General features: G+C 41.6%; 1 protein-coding gene across 1 annotated transcript; it reads left to right on the top strand.

Moving 5' to 3' along the window:
* Positions 1-8,610: 8,610 nt before the first annotated feature.
* Positions 8,611-12,290, top strand: LOC109777363 (F-box protein PP2-B11-like). Its single transcript, XM_020336007.4, has 3 exons — positions 8,611-10,666; positions 10,764-10,903; positions 11,227-12,290. The coding sequence occupies exons 1-3, from the start codon at positions 10,391-10,393 to the stop codon at positions 11,738-11,740; spliced, it is 930 nt and encodes a 309-aa protein (XP_020191596.1). The 5' UTR covers positions 8,611-10,390; the 3' UTR covers positions 11,741-12,290.
* Positions 12,291-17,712: the final 5,422 nt, after the last annotated feature.

The raw sequence follows: 17,712 nt of genomic DNA, 5'->3' as shown, positions 1-17,712 counted from the left end.
CCTCCATCACTAGGTCGTCACCCAACATTGGCCAAAACCTCTTATAGAACACAGCATGTAGTCCGTCCGGTCCAGGTGCTTTAAGATCACCAATAGTGAACAATGCCTTTCTTACCTCATCTGCCGTGTACGGGGCCATAAGAGAGTCATTCATCGCATCCGAGACTCTTCGTTGCACTTTGGATAAAAGATTAATATCAGGGGCGTGGACCTGAGAGGTGAACAAATTGGTGAAGTACCCAGATATGATAGAATTCAAGTCATCCACATCTTCCTTTCGTACTCCTATATCATCGAGGAGCTTTTTTATACAGTTTCTCTTTTTTCGGGCAGAAACTGCTCTATGGAAGAAAGCCGTGTTACGATCACCATGGAGTAACCAATTGGCGTGACCCCGCTGCAGCCAAATTAGTTCCTCCTGATCCAACAAGTTCTCGATAAGGACCTGCATGTCTTTCATTTTTTGGCATGCTTCAGAAGTGTTTGCGCCACGCCTTAATTTTTCCAAGTCCTTTTTGAGCTTATTGATCCTCTTCTGTGGGCTCTTTAGGATCTCCCGATCCCAATCATGCATGTCACTAAGGACCGCCTTTGAGCGATCAGATAGAGATGGCCCTAGGCCGGCTAGCTTTGCACGCTCCCAAGCCGATTTAACAATCTCATTAACTGTCACTTCATTGAGCCAGCGAGCTTCAAACTTGCGCTTACTCCTTGGTTGTTGTTCCAATGAGGCCTTGAAATAATCGGTATCAAGCAAAATAGGTCTGTGATCCGAATGAATATGATGTTCGTGCACCAGCGCTGCATGGGGAAATTTCTCAGCCCAGGCATCATTACACAAGGCCCTATCAAGACGCTCCCGAATGTCACCTCGGCTCCAAGTAAAGGTGTCACCAATGAACATGACTTCATGCAACCCACAGTCGTCGATGCAATCTCTGAAGTCTCGCATATACTGATCCGGTCGGATATTGCTTCCTTCCTTCTCACTCGTGGTAGTAATTTCGTTGAAATCGCCGAGGACAACCCATGGCCCAACACTATTAGCATGGATATTGCGCAAGTACGTCCAAGAGAAATGTTTCCTCTCCCAACTCGGTTCTCCATAGAATCCTGTAATTCGCCAAGCTGGGTTACTCCCATCCATCACTATGCCATCAATAAAATTATCCAAGGAATAATTCAAAACCACTTCATTTGCTAAGTTGTAGTAGAGTACAAGTCCACCAGCACAGCCATCACTGGCCACTAAGTGAAAATGATCAAAGCCTAACTTAACTCTCAAAACTTCTGCCTTATCTTTGCTCAGATGTGATTCCGACAGAAATACCACATCCGCTTTCAGCTGCCCTTGGAGATCCAAGAGCTCTCGAATTGCTGTGGGCGAAAGCATTCCACGGCAATTCCACGCTAAGGTTTTCATTGCTCTCGGCGATCCTTCAGCTTCCACTCGACAGGCGCCACCGAAAGCTGTTGAACTTCATGTAGTAAAGTCAAAAATCTTGACAAAGCAAGAGACGGAAAACCAATCACAGAACCTCACACAACAGAGATCCGCGTCAGGACAAACAAACCAGCACCACACCGTAGCGTGCTGGACAACTACGGTGAGACCGTAGCCAAGATCACCACCCAATCTAGTTACCACACATGCCTTTTACGCACGCACTTTCCATGGACTACAAGGCCCAGCAGACGAGCAGGAGAAGAACAGCAGACGACGCCTACACCAGCGACGGATTTGTTGACGCACTTTCCATGGACTTGCTGGCATGTTCTTGTTTCGCCTGTTACACATAATAATATGTCTCGCAGAAATTTTGCGTATATGAAGTTGGCACGTAGAATTTTAATTTCCAATAAGTTTGTTTTCAAAAAAGGGGGGAAAAAGAATGTCTAGTATCTGGATGATGCACACGGCCACATGAAGTGACCAATATATGTACGCACGATCGATCGCAATCTCGCTTCATCTTGGGCTGTAAGTCAAGGAGGAGGGGTTAATTTGGACCATGATCGACACGACAGTTATTTTGCTAACCTACGTACGTGCAACCGATTCTAAAAAAAAAAGTACGTGCAACCGCGCGACCTTTTCTTGTCCTGCAAGACGCGCATGCATGGAAGAATCAACAGATATACCGGCCCATTTTCTTTTAAAATCTCTGGCTAGAGACATTTGCACGTACGATACGTTCGAGCTCGCACCATCCCCCGGCCATATATATGTCTCCATGATCCTACGCCTCCGACGTAACCAATTATACGCACGCACGTAGGTCAAGCGAAAACTAGAGCTGATCATCGACGAGATGGCGGCAGCGATCTTGCAGCAGGCGGCCGGCGGCGCCCTCATGGGCGCGTCGTCCCAGGCGGCGGCGGACCTGGCGTGCCGGGCGGCCGTCATGGCGGCGCCACGCCTCCTCGGCCTCATGCAAAGGAACTACCACTCCTCCGCGCCGCGCGCGCCCCTGCACCGGCCGGCAGTGGTTGGCCCCGCCACCGGGTCCCGCCTCTCGTCGTACGACAAGTACGCCAGCCAGCTTAAGGTCTGATCAGTTTCCATCTTTCTTGCTCCGATCTGCCAATCAGTCTTGACCGGTTTTGGTGCTTGATTGTCTAAGCTTAATCTGCTTACTTTCACGTGTGCGATTAGGTAGCATGATCGATGATCTCCTCTCTCTGATATTCACTTCGTTCATGCACCTCTTGCTCCGATCTGTGGATCAATATGATGATCAGTTTGCTGCTTGACTGGTTAGCTTAATCTACTTACTTCCGCCTGTAATGATGATCAATTTAGCATGATCTCTTCTCTCTGATAATTCCTTAATTTGATCATATGAATGTGGCATCGCTTACTACTGCAGCATCTGATCTGATCTGATTGCTTCTCCAAGCGAAGCTTATTTTACATGATCTAATTTTTTTTGAGAAATTTTACATGACCTGATTGGCTTTTACTTTGAGCAACTTAACTAGCTACTAGTAACGTCTAATCAGATCTGATCTGGTCACCAAGCAGATCGCAAGATCAATATTAATTCCACTGAAACATCGTCGTACTACCATTTTTTTCTTTATTAATTATTATAAGATCATACGCTGGATTAATTGTGATTTGTCCTAATTCGCTAACTAGGATGAGGAGGAGAAGATGAGGACGAAGAAGCAGCTTGCCGTGGCGCTGATGAACGACACCCCGAGGAGCAGCGGCGACGGCGACCACGGGGAGGAGGTCAAGAGCGTCAGCAACCTCCTCTCCCTGCTCGGCGCCAGCGCCCCCGCCCCCACCAACGGCCCCACGGCCGACCAGCTCGCCAAGCAGCTGCTCAACGAGCGCCGGAGCTTGCTGGAGAAGAAGAAGAACGCACTGCTGATCGAGCTGCTCAACGGGGACGGCCATGGCAGGGAGCACAAGACGGCCGAGGTCGTCGCGGCCGCCCGCCAGCTCCTGGACGACCTCGCGGCGTACGAGGAGCGCCGCGCCCACAAAACCTTCTCCGCGTATGTACATGCAATCATGCTACATCCTTACCATCTTACATGCATAATCAAGATGATTGATTGATTGTTTGGATGGATGGGCGCAGGGAGCTGAAGGGTCTGCAGAAGATGGTGGAGGCCAACAGGCTCAAGGCCGAGGCCGACAACAGGAGCGCGATGAGCTCCATGGATCTAGTCAAGGCACAGGTCCAGTCGTCTAATGCTACCATCCACTCTTACCGCGCGTAAGTGTATATATATACTACATGGCTAGTTTTATAACAGCACTTGGTTAATTTGTCATGCATGGAACCATGGCCGATCGACCTCCAAGCAACTATCTCGCTCTCTTCAATCTGTGGTGAAGAATGCGAATGATATATTTGATTTTGGATTTTGATGATGCAGGGATGTGAAGCGGCTGGAGGCTGGGGTGGCAGAAGCCAGATTAGAGGCAAAGATGGCCGGGGAAATCGTTGACTCCGTAAAGAAGTATGTTATCTAACTAACTACTACTTACAAACAAATACTACATTGCACTGAGAATTCATTGATATATAATATGATATATTGATGCTGATATTGTGTATATGATTACTAATTGGGCGCTGAATTGGGTGATGCAGGATAGGGGAGAGGTTGGAGGGGAAGTATGGAGATTTGTCGAAAGGGGTGGAGTCGGTTAAAGGTCTCTCGTGCTTCGTGTTCTGGTGCGGCGCCCTGAGCGGATTGAGTTATTATATGAATTATTATTTGTGATTGGACTTTAGTCGAGGGCCGCCTTGCTAGCTTTGTTGGTGCCGTGAGAGACTAGTAGATCGATCGATCGATCGGGAAATATATACATCGTGTGTTGAACTCAGTTTTGCCAGTTTTATTAAGGTCGTCGTGCTTCTTCAGTTCCAGTTTTGCGATGCTATATATATGTTGCCTTTTCTTTTGTCTTTTACTTCTCCATAAAAATATGGAGTATACCGCTCCACGTCCTGATATTGGTTCCTTGTTTTTGAGATAGCCCGCCATTCATGCATGCTGAATGGTCTGATATCTCCTTTTCTTACTTGCATGCACCATATGCATGTTCAGGGTCTTACCTGCATGCCTACGTACAGACCAGCGTATGCATGCATATATAATGCTCGCACGTCGCCTGGCAACAAATATCCAAATAACCTCCTCAATCCCTCCCCATCTTCTGCGTGCTAACCTTGCATGAACAACCAACTCAATCAATATCAGAACATGTCGTGAGCACGGGGGTTTGGCCGACTATTAAACTTCTCTACTGGCTAAGTTTCATTCAAATAAATAGATGACTACTGCAAGTTGAAAGAAGTTTGTTTTGCATTTTGTTTGCGCGGTTGTGTTTTTCTGACAAGATCTTTAAAACAATATTGAATATATTTTACAAATTAATTTTTTGACAACTAAATCACCATGCTTCCAACTTGTTCCATACAAATTTATTAATTCCATGCGATAAATTTAATAATGTTTCACCATGTCTCTCCATGTTCCGTTGCATATCATAATGTTGCAATGTGTGCCAATGTGTAATCTAAAAGTTTGTAAATAGTAATAGATTTTATTGCAACAAAACTTTGAACTTATCCTTGTACTTTTAGTTTTCACCATGTTTCGGAAGTTAAATTTTAAAATTTGTTGAAATATATTCAAACATGGTCTCATTTCAAAGTTCTCATCGTCAAAAACACAAATATGAAAAAAGATTATAAATTGTACTCTTGGTTCAAAAGATAAAATAGATTTAAACTTGGAAATAAAACGAAAAAACATGGGATGTGATGGATCATAGCTGGAAGAGTGTGCTTGCATGTGATGAGAAAAATATCTAACTTGCGAGCAGTATAAATGCATGGCGACGGATCTCCAAGCAAAAGCGACGGTGCACGGTACCTCCTGTGCATGGGAGAACGTATCCTGTGCTCCAAAGCATGGAGTGCTCCGGCTGCTCCAACCATATAACAACCGTTGGATGGAACACGTAGGTACAGGATAGAGTGTGGAAGCCCCCATCCGGCGAAATTTGCAGAAACCCCCTATATAAGTACAGAATAACTGCAACAGTCCCATAATCTAGCTTCAAAATATGTGGTGCCCCAGATTGGAACAGAAAGAACAAGCATATCATGTACCTCGTTAGCTGGTCGTTTCATGTTAAACTGATCAAACACACATATATGTACATGACAGCAGCTCTATGGTACAGATAGTATCATGGATTTTGCGACATGATATACAAAGTATTCAACAAGTTGATTTAAGAAGCTGAAGGAATATAAATAATTAGTCAGTCCATGAACCAAGATTTGAACTGATAAAATCAGCAACAGAAATGAAAAAGACAGCAGCGTCAGCTATATTAACCACCTTTGTCAAATTAGAAGGTAGCACATCATTCAACATTTCTCTTCCAAATCCGAAATATATGAATCATCTCAGAACAAATGTAGGACTTCAGAGGTATAATGCTTCTCAATGGAGTAAAATTCCCATAGTACAGACCATAAATTTACCGAATAACCTACACCCTAGTAAAAAAAATAGCAAAATGTTGAAAAACTAAAGTGGGCATCATCATGATAAACTAATTGTATCAAATAAGTTTAGCATAACAGGCATTATGATGGAACATCGCTGATAGCAAATATATAGGTCCAGGTTCCACTTCATAAAGGAATTAGTGGACATGCCCAGTAACACATAGTTACACAGTGTCACATTCAAACAGAGCACTTCTAATTTTGCATAATATAAGCACGAAGGTAGATAATTGTTTCATATTCTTCTGAAGCAAGGAAACACACTTGGCACACAGGCCATAAAAGTAAGCACACTAGCTTAGTTGATCAATATATACTAGCAACTTAGATAGTTATGGTAGAGATGCGCAAGAGTCAAATCTGTCAATGAATCCTCCTGGTCTCAATTGTTGCTGATACGGAGAGGCACTTCGCCATGATTGCCAGCCATCAAGAGCATACAACGGATCGTACCACCTTTGTCAAATTAAAAGGTAAGTAGATTAATGTACTGATGGTGAACCTTCTCGGACGCTACTTGCTCTGCAAACATGAAGACAAGTGTATTACGAAAACCTGACAACAGACATACTATTTAAATTATGGGCCATTTACCTTTTCCCTTTTGCTAATGGCCTCCTCTGAACCCCTCTTCAATCTCTTACCACTACCTTCGTGTTTGCGACATCAGGTGGATGAACTTTGATGATGTTTAGGAATGTCGTTCCAATAAAGGATTCAAACTCTTGAACTTTACTTTGCTCGTCAACTGGCCCTGTCTGCCTCAAGTGTGCAAGAGCATCAGTAATAACTTTGTGAAAGTATTTCATCTTGTCCTCACAATGTTTAGCTTCATGTAATGCCGAGTTGAACTGCGAGCATGTTTCTGAGTACAATTACTTTATGGTAGGTGAAAGAGATGTAGATGACCCCTCCAGCTCATGTCCATGGTTAAGTGGTGAAGAGAGAAAATATTTAATTGCACTGGAACATAGGTGTACTAAGGAAAAAAAGTGTTTTGATAATAGTGATAACCAAAAGCATTCTGAGTACAACAACATAAGCATGGCATCTTGCCATTATGTCATTGACACATAGCACTGCAGGATTGTAATACTTTTTTTATTAAATCAGAATGAGGAAGGCTAAAGAGCTAAGATAGTTCATTCCCTCAACCAGAACAACTATGGTCTAGTTCAATGGAATACTGGACAAATAGATAGTGAAATCTCGGAAATTAGTGAAGTCGCACACATTGTACATCCAAATGAATCTCGGTTTTGTGCTAATAAGCACTTCACCTCCAGGTATTTGAACATGCAGATGAAATTAGTTTGTACCCATGTATAGTATCAGGCAATGAGTTGCTGAAGTTGTACCATACGTAATTGTTGGAATATCTAGTCCGAGTAAAATATAATAATTTTTCCAATGATTAATTTCCTGCTCCTGACATAATACAAAGAGATATCGCCACATTTTCCAAGATAGAATTAGCTACAAAATCAGCACAAAGGGGACGACGGATTACAATCAAACGCACAAAATAACACAAGGTTCTAATGTCTAACAACATACCTGAACACCGGAGTTCTATTCTCCGGCGTCGACGGATGGCGCAGGTAGGCGCCAGATCGGGTGGGGAAGGGGGGTGAGGTGGAGAATGGCCAGGCGGGGATGGGGCGAGTTGCCCGCCAGACGTCGGAGCCCAGTACGTCATCACCGCGGCGACCACGTTCGCCCGGCGTCACAGGTCCGCCACCGGAGGCCCGAAGCCCTACTCTGTTCGCGTTGCTTCTGTTCTAATTTGTGAACAGCCGGCTTGGAGGTACGTGACAGGGAAATACTACTAATTCTGTATGCATGCAGGGTGTTGTTTGCAAATTTCTAAGGGCGAGCGCTTAGGTCGCATCGTGTGCCTAAATTATGTATCTAACCGCTGTGGTTCACAGGAGCAGCCGGAGCACACAATCAATTGGAGCGCAGGATATTCCCCCCCGTGCATGAGCTGCAAGCATGTCACATTAATCAGGAATAAAGATGGATGTATAATAATTGTGTCTCGATCCCATCATACCATGAAGTACTTGATTTGACTCGTGCTGCATATACATACGGTGGCTCTGTTAAGAGAAAGTTCTTGATTTGCAATCCAAGCATACACCTGTTTATGAAAAGAACACTTTCGCTAGCTTTCTACTCCTAGCCACCTGGGGGAGGGGCATTGGCCCCTTTTATGTATCGTGTGTATTTTCTCGCCATTCTTTGGGCTATTGTGCCTTGGCCCTACCGAAGCTTCGTCATTGGGTGTACTGAAGCAATATAGATGGGATCAACTTTGATAGAAATTGGTCTGGTGGGCCATGGACATGCATGAGTGGCATTTCCTCTGGCCAACTTGGTAGACAAAATTGACCTGTACTTGAGAATACTCCACCTAGTTATAGATTACCCCTTGCGGGGCTCCCGCAAGGACCATTATTTGTGCACAGAGAGCGTGCTCAAGTGAGGCACCCGATCATTGTCTCGAGTTGGCGCTCTCTCTCGATTTTGGTTTTTTTATTTTAGCATATGTGTTTTCAAGATTTAGATGGTCTTTTCTGGATTTTTTTGGCTTTTCATCTGGATTTCCCTAGGTTGTGCTTTTACGAGAAGCGCAGACTTGCGTCTTATGAAAACATAGATTTGCTTCCGCAAGAAGCACGGTTGCGATTTTCAGAAGAAAATTGTTCTTCCAGTGTGCTCCTTAAGAAAAGAAATTCGTGCTTCCACAAGAAGCACATATTTGTTTCACGAGCTGTGCTTCTTAAAAAGGAAAAAAATGTGTGTGCTTTCATAAGAAGCACAGATTTGTTTCCGCACGATGCACTCGGGGAAAATAATTATGCTTTCATGAGAAACACATATTTGCTTCTCGTGCAAACATAGATTTGTTGTCGCGAGAAGCATAACTTTGCTTCTCAAATAGGGGGAAAAGTGAAAAACCACAGCCATGCTTCCGGCCTCTAATTTTTTCTTCCAGTTTTTGTATTTGCTTTTTTAGGTTGCCAGTATTTTTTCTGATTTTTTCCATGTATCATGATTTTTTCCCATGAAACCTATTAACATGTGTTTTAGTTCAAAGATTTCGCCATGAGAAATCTAATAGTTAAAATGGTTTGGGATTTGGATGCATGGCTAAAGAGATATGATTTTTTGAATAAATTAATCTACAGAAAAAAAAAACTCCCATGTTGTCTTTTACACGAAGGACGATAGTGATATCGGGAAAATCCTAACTGCGCATTATGCGGCAATGTTGCCCCTGTTCCGCACATCATAGCGACCTATCAAACTGCATTCGGCTGTCCTATTTGGTAGATGCACTATAAACTACAGATTCTACTACCCGCCTTTATTGGTTGATTAAGGGGCATTTACCTATCAGTCCTAGTCCTAAGGCACAATAGGAGCACTAAGCCCAGGAACCAGTTTTGCAAATCCATTCCCAGAAAGTTCCTCCCTGGTTTTTGGGAACTTTTTAGAAGGTTCCTGAACCGGTTTTCTTTAGTCTGTTGTGTTTCTTTACTGATTTTCTGGTTTCCTTTTTATTTTTCATTCTTTCTGTTTCTTTCTCTTTTTTATTTTATTAAAAAATTCACCACTTTCAGAAAAATGTCACGACTTCACAAAAAATCTTCATATTTGAGAAAAGAATGTTTGGAAATAAAAAAAAGTTCAGTATTTTAACTTTGTTTTTGTAGATTCAAAAAATAATCATATTTCAAAAATTGTTTAGAATTTTAAAGAAAAATCTTCTCTTTTCCAAAATAGTTCACATATTCAAACATGTTCGGGAATTTTAATATTTGGATTTTTCTCAAAATGTTCCCGATTTAAAAAGGTTCACTTTTTGTGAAATTTTTCTTCAAAATTTTGAAAAAACTGTTTGCGTCTTCAAAGAACGTTCTTGGCTCTAAAAAAAGTTCACAAACTTCATATTTTATTCCTTTTTCGAAACTTGTTATCAAATTGACCGTGCTGCTGTAGTTTGTTCGCTACAGTGCCCCGCAAAAGAAAAGAAAAAGAACACTTCAAGCGCCAATGGGCTGGCCGCCCGCGCTGCTGTTGGACGCAGCAAGCGTGAAATAGGCACCAAACGCCATTTTCTTCTTTGCGTCATCTTTTCCACCTCTTAGCAAACTGGATTTACGTACCATGCACGTCTGCGTGGTTTCTTGGTACAGCTGCCAATCCCCTAATTTCATTACGTAGCATGCACGGTTCCGAGCGCTAGCAAGTAGCGCGCACCTCCAAGCTCCAGCCGCCTTCTATATATACGTCCCTCTACTGGAGTTCACAATTCCACATCACATACCACCATGGACGCGCCGGCCGCCTGCGAGATCGAGCGCCTGCCGGAGGACCTCCTGATGCACGTGATATCGCTCACGTCGCCGGCGGACGCCTTCCACGCCACCGCCGTGTCCGGGGCCTTCCACGCCGCCGCCGACTCAGACACCGTCTGGTCCCGCCTCCTGCCGCGCGACCTCCCGCAGTTCGCCAAGAGGGAGCTTCCCCGCAAGCCGCCGTCGACCAAGAAGGGGATGTTCCGGCGCCTCTCCGACGAACCAGCCCTCCTCCCGGGCAAGTATGTGGTACGTGCGTTACTCCTCGAATGCGATTCTTCAGCTCGATTAGCTTGTTGCCTTAAATATCTTCCTTTGTGTGTGTTCCTACGTACGTACGTTGCAGCGCATGCAGCTGGACAAGGCCACCGGTGCCAAGTGCTTCACGTTTTCGGCCAGCGCGCTACAGATCACCCAAGCTAATGATGCACACACGCCCTTGATACGTGTAGGTTCAGTGCCGGGCTACAGCAAAAGAGGCAAAAGGTTCGAGCAGTTCCCAACTTTGTTTACTGCTCCACCCGCAAAAAAAAAAAACTTTGTTTACTGCTCCATCCGATCCAAAATATGCGTCCCAACTTTAATACAACTTTGTATTAAAGTTAGTATGAAATTGAGACACTTATTTTGAGACTGAGGGGAGTACTTCCGTAACAAATTTAGTAGTAATTCAGTTTTAATCAAAGTTTTGCCATAGTCCTCTATTTAAAACTTTCATTTCAATTAATTAGTGGCCCTTGCGCCTTTTACCGTTACATGACCACCACAATTTAATCACATGCATATGTTCCTATGTACGTTTTCGACAGGTTCTCACAAGCAGCTGACATCGGCCATGTTAACATACTCGAGATATGTGCCAAGATACAAAGAAACATGCTCTCTCAAAACACAACCTACGTGGCATACATGGTGTTCAAGCTAGGACCCAGATTTTACAGCTTCGATTTCCCGTTTCAAGAAGCCTCATTTGGCATTGCTGGGAGCCAGTCGACTCGCCAGGTTTGCCTGCAAGGCTATGTCGAGGACGGTGATGGAGCCGATGTTCCACCTCGGAAACACATCGTGCCAAGTTCTTATCATATATATAATCATGACTCGGTTCCTCCTCAAAAGAACGTTGTTTTCCCACATAAGAAAGCCGACGGTTGGATGGAGGTGGAGCTTGGTGAGTTCCATAATGAGGGAGGTGACGGTGAGGTCTCCATCAGCTTGACCGAGACAACAAAACCCAAGAGTGGCCTTATTGTCTGGGGCATTGTGATAAGAAGTAAGCAACAAAAGAAAAAACAAAAAGAAGAAGTAAGCAATAAAGGCCAGTAAGGCTCTAGCATTTCGTACCATATACCATGTGGGAGCTAGGAAGGAGAATTTATTGGACTATCTTTTGTTACATAGAATGAGGCCAAAACTCTAAGGCTGCATGTGGTCTTATTTCCCTATTTGCTTCAATATTTTGTTCTGAATGTAGTCAAATGTATTTTTGATAGGAAATAAGTAGGAGATAAAGAGCTAGGTATGCCTGTATGAGTTCCGTTATAAGACAGGAATAAGACCGATTCATTACAAAACAAAACCGTGTTAAAAAACACATTTAATACCTCCGTGACAGCGGCGGAGCGTGAACCATAACTTTTTTATGTAATATAACCTTTTTTATTTAGCTATAAAGGCGTGAACCATAACTTTCTTTTAGCACTTCGTGAACCATAACTAAGCCTGAGCCAGTTGGACCAGAGCTACAAAACGGGCCGTATAACAAAAAAAAAGTGACAGGCTCTACATAAAGCGCGGCGACTATATTTTGCATTAAGCGAGTCAGCAGAAAGTCTTGCTGAAGGTTTCTACGATAATTGGACCGCCCATTTGCGCGGGCATACTTAAAGTAAAAAAAAGAGCACAGTAAAGGGGGAGAACCCAGATCAATCCCCGGTGTCCAGCTAGTTCGCAAGCGCTGCTGGCCACTTCGCCCAAGTCCAATTGTGTTAACTAATAGGGACGTGTCCTATTTATGCTTAATTAATATTTTTCAAATACACGATTAACATTTTTTGAATACATTGTCAACATTTTTTCATACACATTTTTAACCTTTTTGAAATGCTCAATTAACACTTTTCAAATACAAGATTAACATTTTTTAATACATGGTCAACATTTTTCCTATACACACTATAAAAAAATTCAAATGCTTGACTAACATTTTTCAAATACAAGATTAACATTTTAAATACATGATCACTTTTTTCTGTACATTTTAAACATTTTTTAAAGCTTCATTAAGAGTGGTCAAATAAAAATATTAACATTTTTTAATACACGATCAACATTTTTTCTATACACATTAAACATTTTTCAAAAACTTCTTTCAACAATTTTCCATATCCTTGGTTATCATTTTTAATTACATGATTAAATTCCTTCATAATTTTATAATACATGGTCAACAGATTTTCTATACACAATTAACCATTTCCCAAATGCTTAATTAACATTTTTCAAATACTTGTTCGACATCTTTTTCCAAATGCTTGACTAAAATTTTATATGCGTGATAAAAAAATCCATCATTTCTTAATACATGATCAACAATTTTTCTACACACGTTCAACATTTTTTCAAATGCTGGATTAACATTTTTTAAATGCTTCTTCAACAATTTTCAAATGCGTGTGCAACATTTTTCAAATGTTTTACAGTATTTTTTGTAATATTTATATTTAGAATATTTTAAAGTGTAAACAAAAGTACGAAGATAAAGCAACAAACGAAAACAGAAAAAAAGGTCGTGGCCTCCCGCACATGTGGGCCAGCCCATTTCACTCGCCCCTTCAGCGGGTCAGAAGCTATAGACTCGCTGAAGGCAAGATATAGGGGCACCCTGCATAATGACGGGCCATATACGCTAGAAAGATCGGGTCATGGCCCAATATAGTCCCTCTGACACTCCGCCATTATCCCATTATCTTTGAGCAAGCTCTATGGGATTCAAAAGTCATCCCAAAAGTTATATGGCACGACCCAAAAGCGCTCAAAAAAAGTATATGGCATGACGCCACGACACATGACTACATGACTATAGTGTGATACTCTAACCATTACTAGTGATCATTAATAAACCTTAATTAGTGTGGGTGCTTAGCCAAGTGTGATTGTTTGCTCTTTCTCTTAGTTTTTCTATATTGGAGTTTTTTTAGCATGGAAGTTATTGCTGGTGTTTATGCACGACCAGTTGCGTGAGTTTGTACCGCGGAGAGGAAAGGAGAAAAATAAACAAAGAGAAAAAAAAGAGGCACGACACGCGCCTTTGGCAAAAGTTTTCGTGTGTGTATTCGTATTATTTGATGTGATCGATCCGTGGTCAAGTACAGGAAATACAAGGCGCCTCAAGACCAGTGCGTCGCAGCGTACTGGATTAGGACATTGGTGTCGCCGGAGGACGACAAGGGCGCGGTGCAGATGGTGGCCAGGGCGTTGGCGGCAGGCGATCGTGCAAGACTCATCGTTCTTGACGAAGACGATGAGGACAAGACTGCGGGTGCTACGGTGATGGAAGAGAAGAAGATGGCTACGCCCCTTGCAACGGGAGAAAAAAATCGCCCCTCATACACATACTCGACGACACCAGCAAATCACTTGAAATCTTTCATGGTGCCATACGAGAAACAACATGTTAAGTGGTGTTGTGCACAAACATAAAAGTGGGACGGTTTTTAAGTGTACTAAAGTTGTGTCCAGTTTATTAGACAACAAAAATATCTACCTAGTTGCCGGTATCAATTCACGTTTTTGTTGCGTTCCTCCTCAATCATACCCAACAAATAGTGCATTAGACTGAAAATAGCAAAGTACACTTTAGTACTCAATGATAGCATGTGCGTAAGAGCATTATTTCTGTCTTGTTGATATATGTGTTTGCAACTGTAATCCAAGTCAATACTTAATTTGGTTGCAAACATATTAGATATCTGCATAAAAAACAATCAATCTGTAAGGACATGCATACCGAACAGACATTTTAAAATACCCCATATAAAGAAAAGTATTAATTAAGGTGCAACACAAACATATTTTTAGACACGGTTAACATGAAAGATACTATCATATTTGTAATCTACACATTTTTCTGAGCTATTTTTGTATATAACATTCTAAATTTGAAGTTAGATTTTGAAAGATATGAATATTTTGAAAAATATTTGAATCTGCAAAAAAAGGTTCAAAAGAAAATAACTGGGCAAAAATTGCAACAATGTGCAGCCCATCTACTAAGATGGCACTTGGGCGAAGCAGCTCGATCTTACGTCAACCTGAAATCAAGGGGAAAAGATAGAAAAAGATGGAGAGAGGGTGTGTGTGTGTGTGTGGGGGGGGGGGGGGGGGGGTCCAAACTTGGGTCTCCCAAGTGGAAGCCGAAGGCTCCAGCCACTCGTGTGCTTGTGCGATTGTGGGATTTGAAGCGATAGCGATATACATGAACGAAAGATGATGGACGGCAAATTTATGGAAAAAACGAATCGTTTTTGTCACTTATGGATGGCATTGGTGGGTAATTCTTGCCAATTTCGAGGATAATTTGATGACGGACGGTCAGACGCACTGATCCCTTTATTATTAGGTATAGACTAGCACAAATGCCCATGCGTTGCAATGGGAAATATTTTAGATACTCTCAATTATCATAACTCAAGGCCCTCCACATCTCCAGGTCCTCTATTTCAACACGGCGCGTCACCTATATTATCGCATATCTTCCTTTTCGCCTTGCCTGATACTGCTTGCGATGGCCACCTAATCGCAAGTGTTAGAATAAGCATCATTCCTATCTTGATCCTCGCACGACACACATGTCATTGATCCGCACAAGCAAAAGGAATGTTTAAAACTTATAAAATTAATCCCATCGACTTGGACGTGAGGCCCGCACTCGGCAAGCCACAATTAATCCATACACCCTCTCTTGTACTTACTCTCAGTTTTTTAATTGTATAACTTTATGTTCAATATGCATTCAGTACATGGTTATAATATATCGGAGAAATGCCCATTGTTGTGCCAACCAAATCCACAGTTGTAACAATCTGAACCAAAATCCTTGTGAGTTTTTTTCTGTAGTTTATATAGTTTTGACTGAATATACTTACTTTTTTGGGAACCTTTATTAGGTTCATATTGTGCATTTTACATTGATTTTTATGCAAGACACTTTCACGGCAAAAAATGATAATTCCTTTGTGTGATTTATGTTATTTAATTTGCACATCGAAGTGTGCAACCATATTTTTTTCGCACTACTTTCTCCACTATATGATTTAATATTCATCGAAAAGATTCTCTACAAAGATGGTGCATTTGGAGTGACCAATTGGTTTTTGTACATTTTTTATTTTAAAAGGGAGGCTATAATGTTATTTGAATAGCCACTAATATTCCTATTGTATTTATTTAGCTATTATTTGTAGTTTCATTCAGCTACGTGAATTTTTCAAACATGTTTTGGCCAGACATTTTTTTCTCACATCGTAGTATCTATACAATCTGCATTAGGTAAATTTTTTAATCCATGTTTCAATCTCAAATTCTTACATAGTTTCAATTATTCCGTTGCTCTTCGATTGAATTTTTTCTCTCTACTTCACTGTACCAGTGAAGATTCTAGCCATCTCTTTGTCTTTTGTCTTCTGTCGTGTTGGTCCTTGAATCTAGGCGTGGCCACGAGGTGGGCAAGGTAGAGTAGGGAAGAACATGGGGGTGCTGATGAACGGCTTGAGTCGTGTCATGTTGGCTGCTAGCTTCACGGAGGGTATAATAATCTTCGTGCTGGACCAAAGGTTGGGAGTTTGATCCCAAACCCCAGCGCTTAATTTTTTGCGCAGGCTACCATAGCAGCTGGGCTGGCTGACTCGTCTGCATTTAATGGGCTGAGGCCCACCCAGGCGACGTACGAGCGTACGAGAAGAAAAAAGCTATCGAAACGATCGATGTGGATGGATGACGCAAGAATTAGTACCACCTCACCACCTCGCGTATAGTAATCTTAATTAGCATAGGACAGATGCGAGACGAAACCAAAAATATTACCTTGCTTTAATAATAGGTATAGATTAATAGTCATGTGACGGACAGTATAAGTGCCATGCATCCATCACATTTTTTTATTGTTGTGTGGGACCGTTGCTATAGTGTTTTCTCTCTCTCATCTAACATGCATTCACATGTTATTCTCTACTGACTACGTTTCATTCGAATAAATAGATGCCTAATGCACGTTGAAATAGAAGTTTGATTTACATTTTGTTTGCACGATTGTATTTTCTCTAACAAGATCTTTAAAACAAGACCAATAATGAATATATTTTAGAATTTTTTTTGACAACTAAATCCATGCTTCCAACTTGTTCCATACTAATTTATTAACTCCATGCGATAAATTTAATAATGTTTCATTGTGATTCACAAAAAAATCTTATTGTTTTCACCATGGCTCTCCATATTCCATTGCATACCATAATGTTGCATTGTGTTCCAATGTGTATCAAACTGATCCTTAGTAATCTAAAAGTTTGTAATATTAATAGATTTTATTGCAACAAAACTTTGAACTTATCTAGTGTCTAATAAAACATAGCATAGTTCTGTGTACTTTTATAGTTTTTCACCATGTTTTGGAATTTAAATTTTAAAAATTGTTGAAATAAATTCAAAAGTGGTCTCATTTCAAAGTTCTCTTCGTCAAAAACACAAAGATGAAAATGGATTATAATTGTACTTTTGGTTCAAAAGATAAAATAGATTTAAACTTGGAAATAAAATGAAAAACATGGGATGCGATGGAGCACAGCTGGAAGGGTGTGCTTGCATGTGGTGAGAGAAAGATCTAACTTGCAAGGAGTATAAATGCATGGCATCGGATCTCCAAGCAAAAGCCACGACGCATGCATGCATAGTACAATTGTTGTTTTATGCATTTTTTCTACTTTAGAAAATCAATATCTATGGAGGTCAAAACACCCTTGAGGATTTAATAAAAAAAATGAGGCATGAAGGTTCCAGAATGCATGCTACTTCTTGAGCTTGCATTGGTTTTTCCCTTGAAGAGGAAAGGGTGATGCAACACAGTAGAGATAAGTATTTCCCTCAGTTAAGAACCAAGGTATCAATCTAGTAGGAGAAACGCGCAAGTCCCCAATAGATGCACCTACACAAATAATCAAACACTTGCACCCAACGCAATAAAGGGGTTGTCAATCCCTTCCCGGTCACTTGCAAAGGAGAGATCTAATAGAGATAGATGT

The sequence above is a fragment of the Aegilops tauschii genome, chromosome 3, assembly GCF_002575655.3.
Source record: "Aegilops tauschii subsp. strangulata cultivar AL8/78 chromosome 3, Aet v6.0, whole genome shotgun sequence".
Lineage (NCBI taxonomy): Eukaryota > Viridiplantae > Streptophyta > Magnoliopsida > Poales > Poaceae > Aegilops > Aegilops tauschii.
Note: the sequence above shows the minus strand (reverse complement) of the source record. Positions and strands in the feature narration are given on the sequence as shown.

What these genes read in the sequence shown, in the direction of transcription:
- LOC109777363 (XM_020336007.4), top strand. Translation starts at nt 10,391, where the DNA reads ATGGACGCGCCGGCCGCCTGCGAGATCGAGCGCCTGCCGGAGGACCTC. An exon ending in TCCTCCCGGGCAAGTATGTG is followed by an intron (nt 10,667 to 10,763) that starts GTACGTGCGTTA and finishes CGTACGTTGCAG; the next exon opens with CGCATGCAGCTGGACAAGGC. An exon ending in TACAGCAAAAGAGGCAAAAG is followed by an intron (nt 10,904 to 11,226) that starts GTTCGAGCAGTT and finishes CGTTTTCGACAG; the next exon opens with GTTCTCACAAGCAGCTGACA.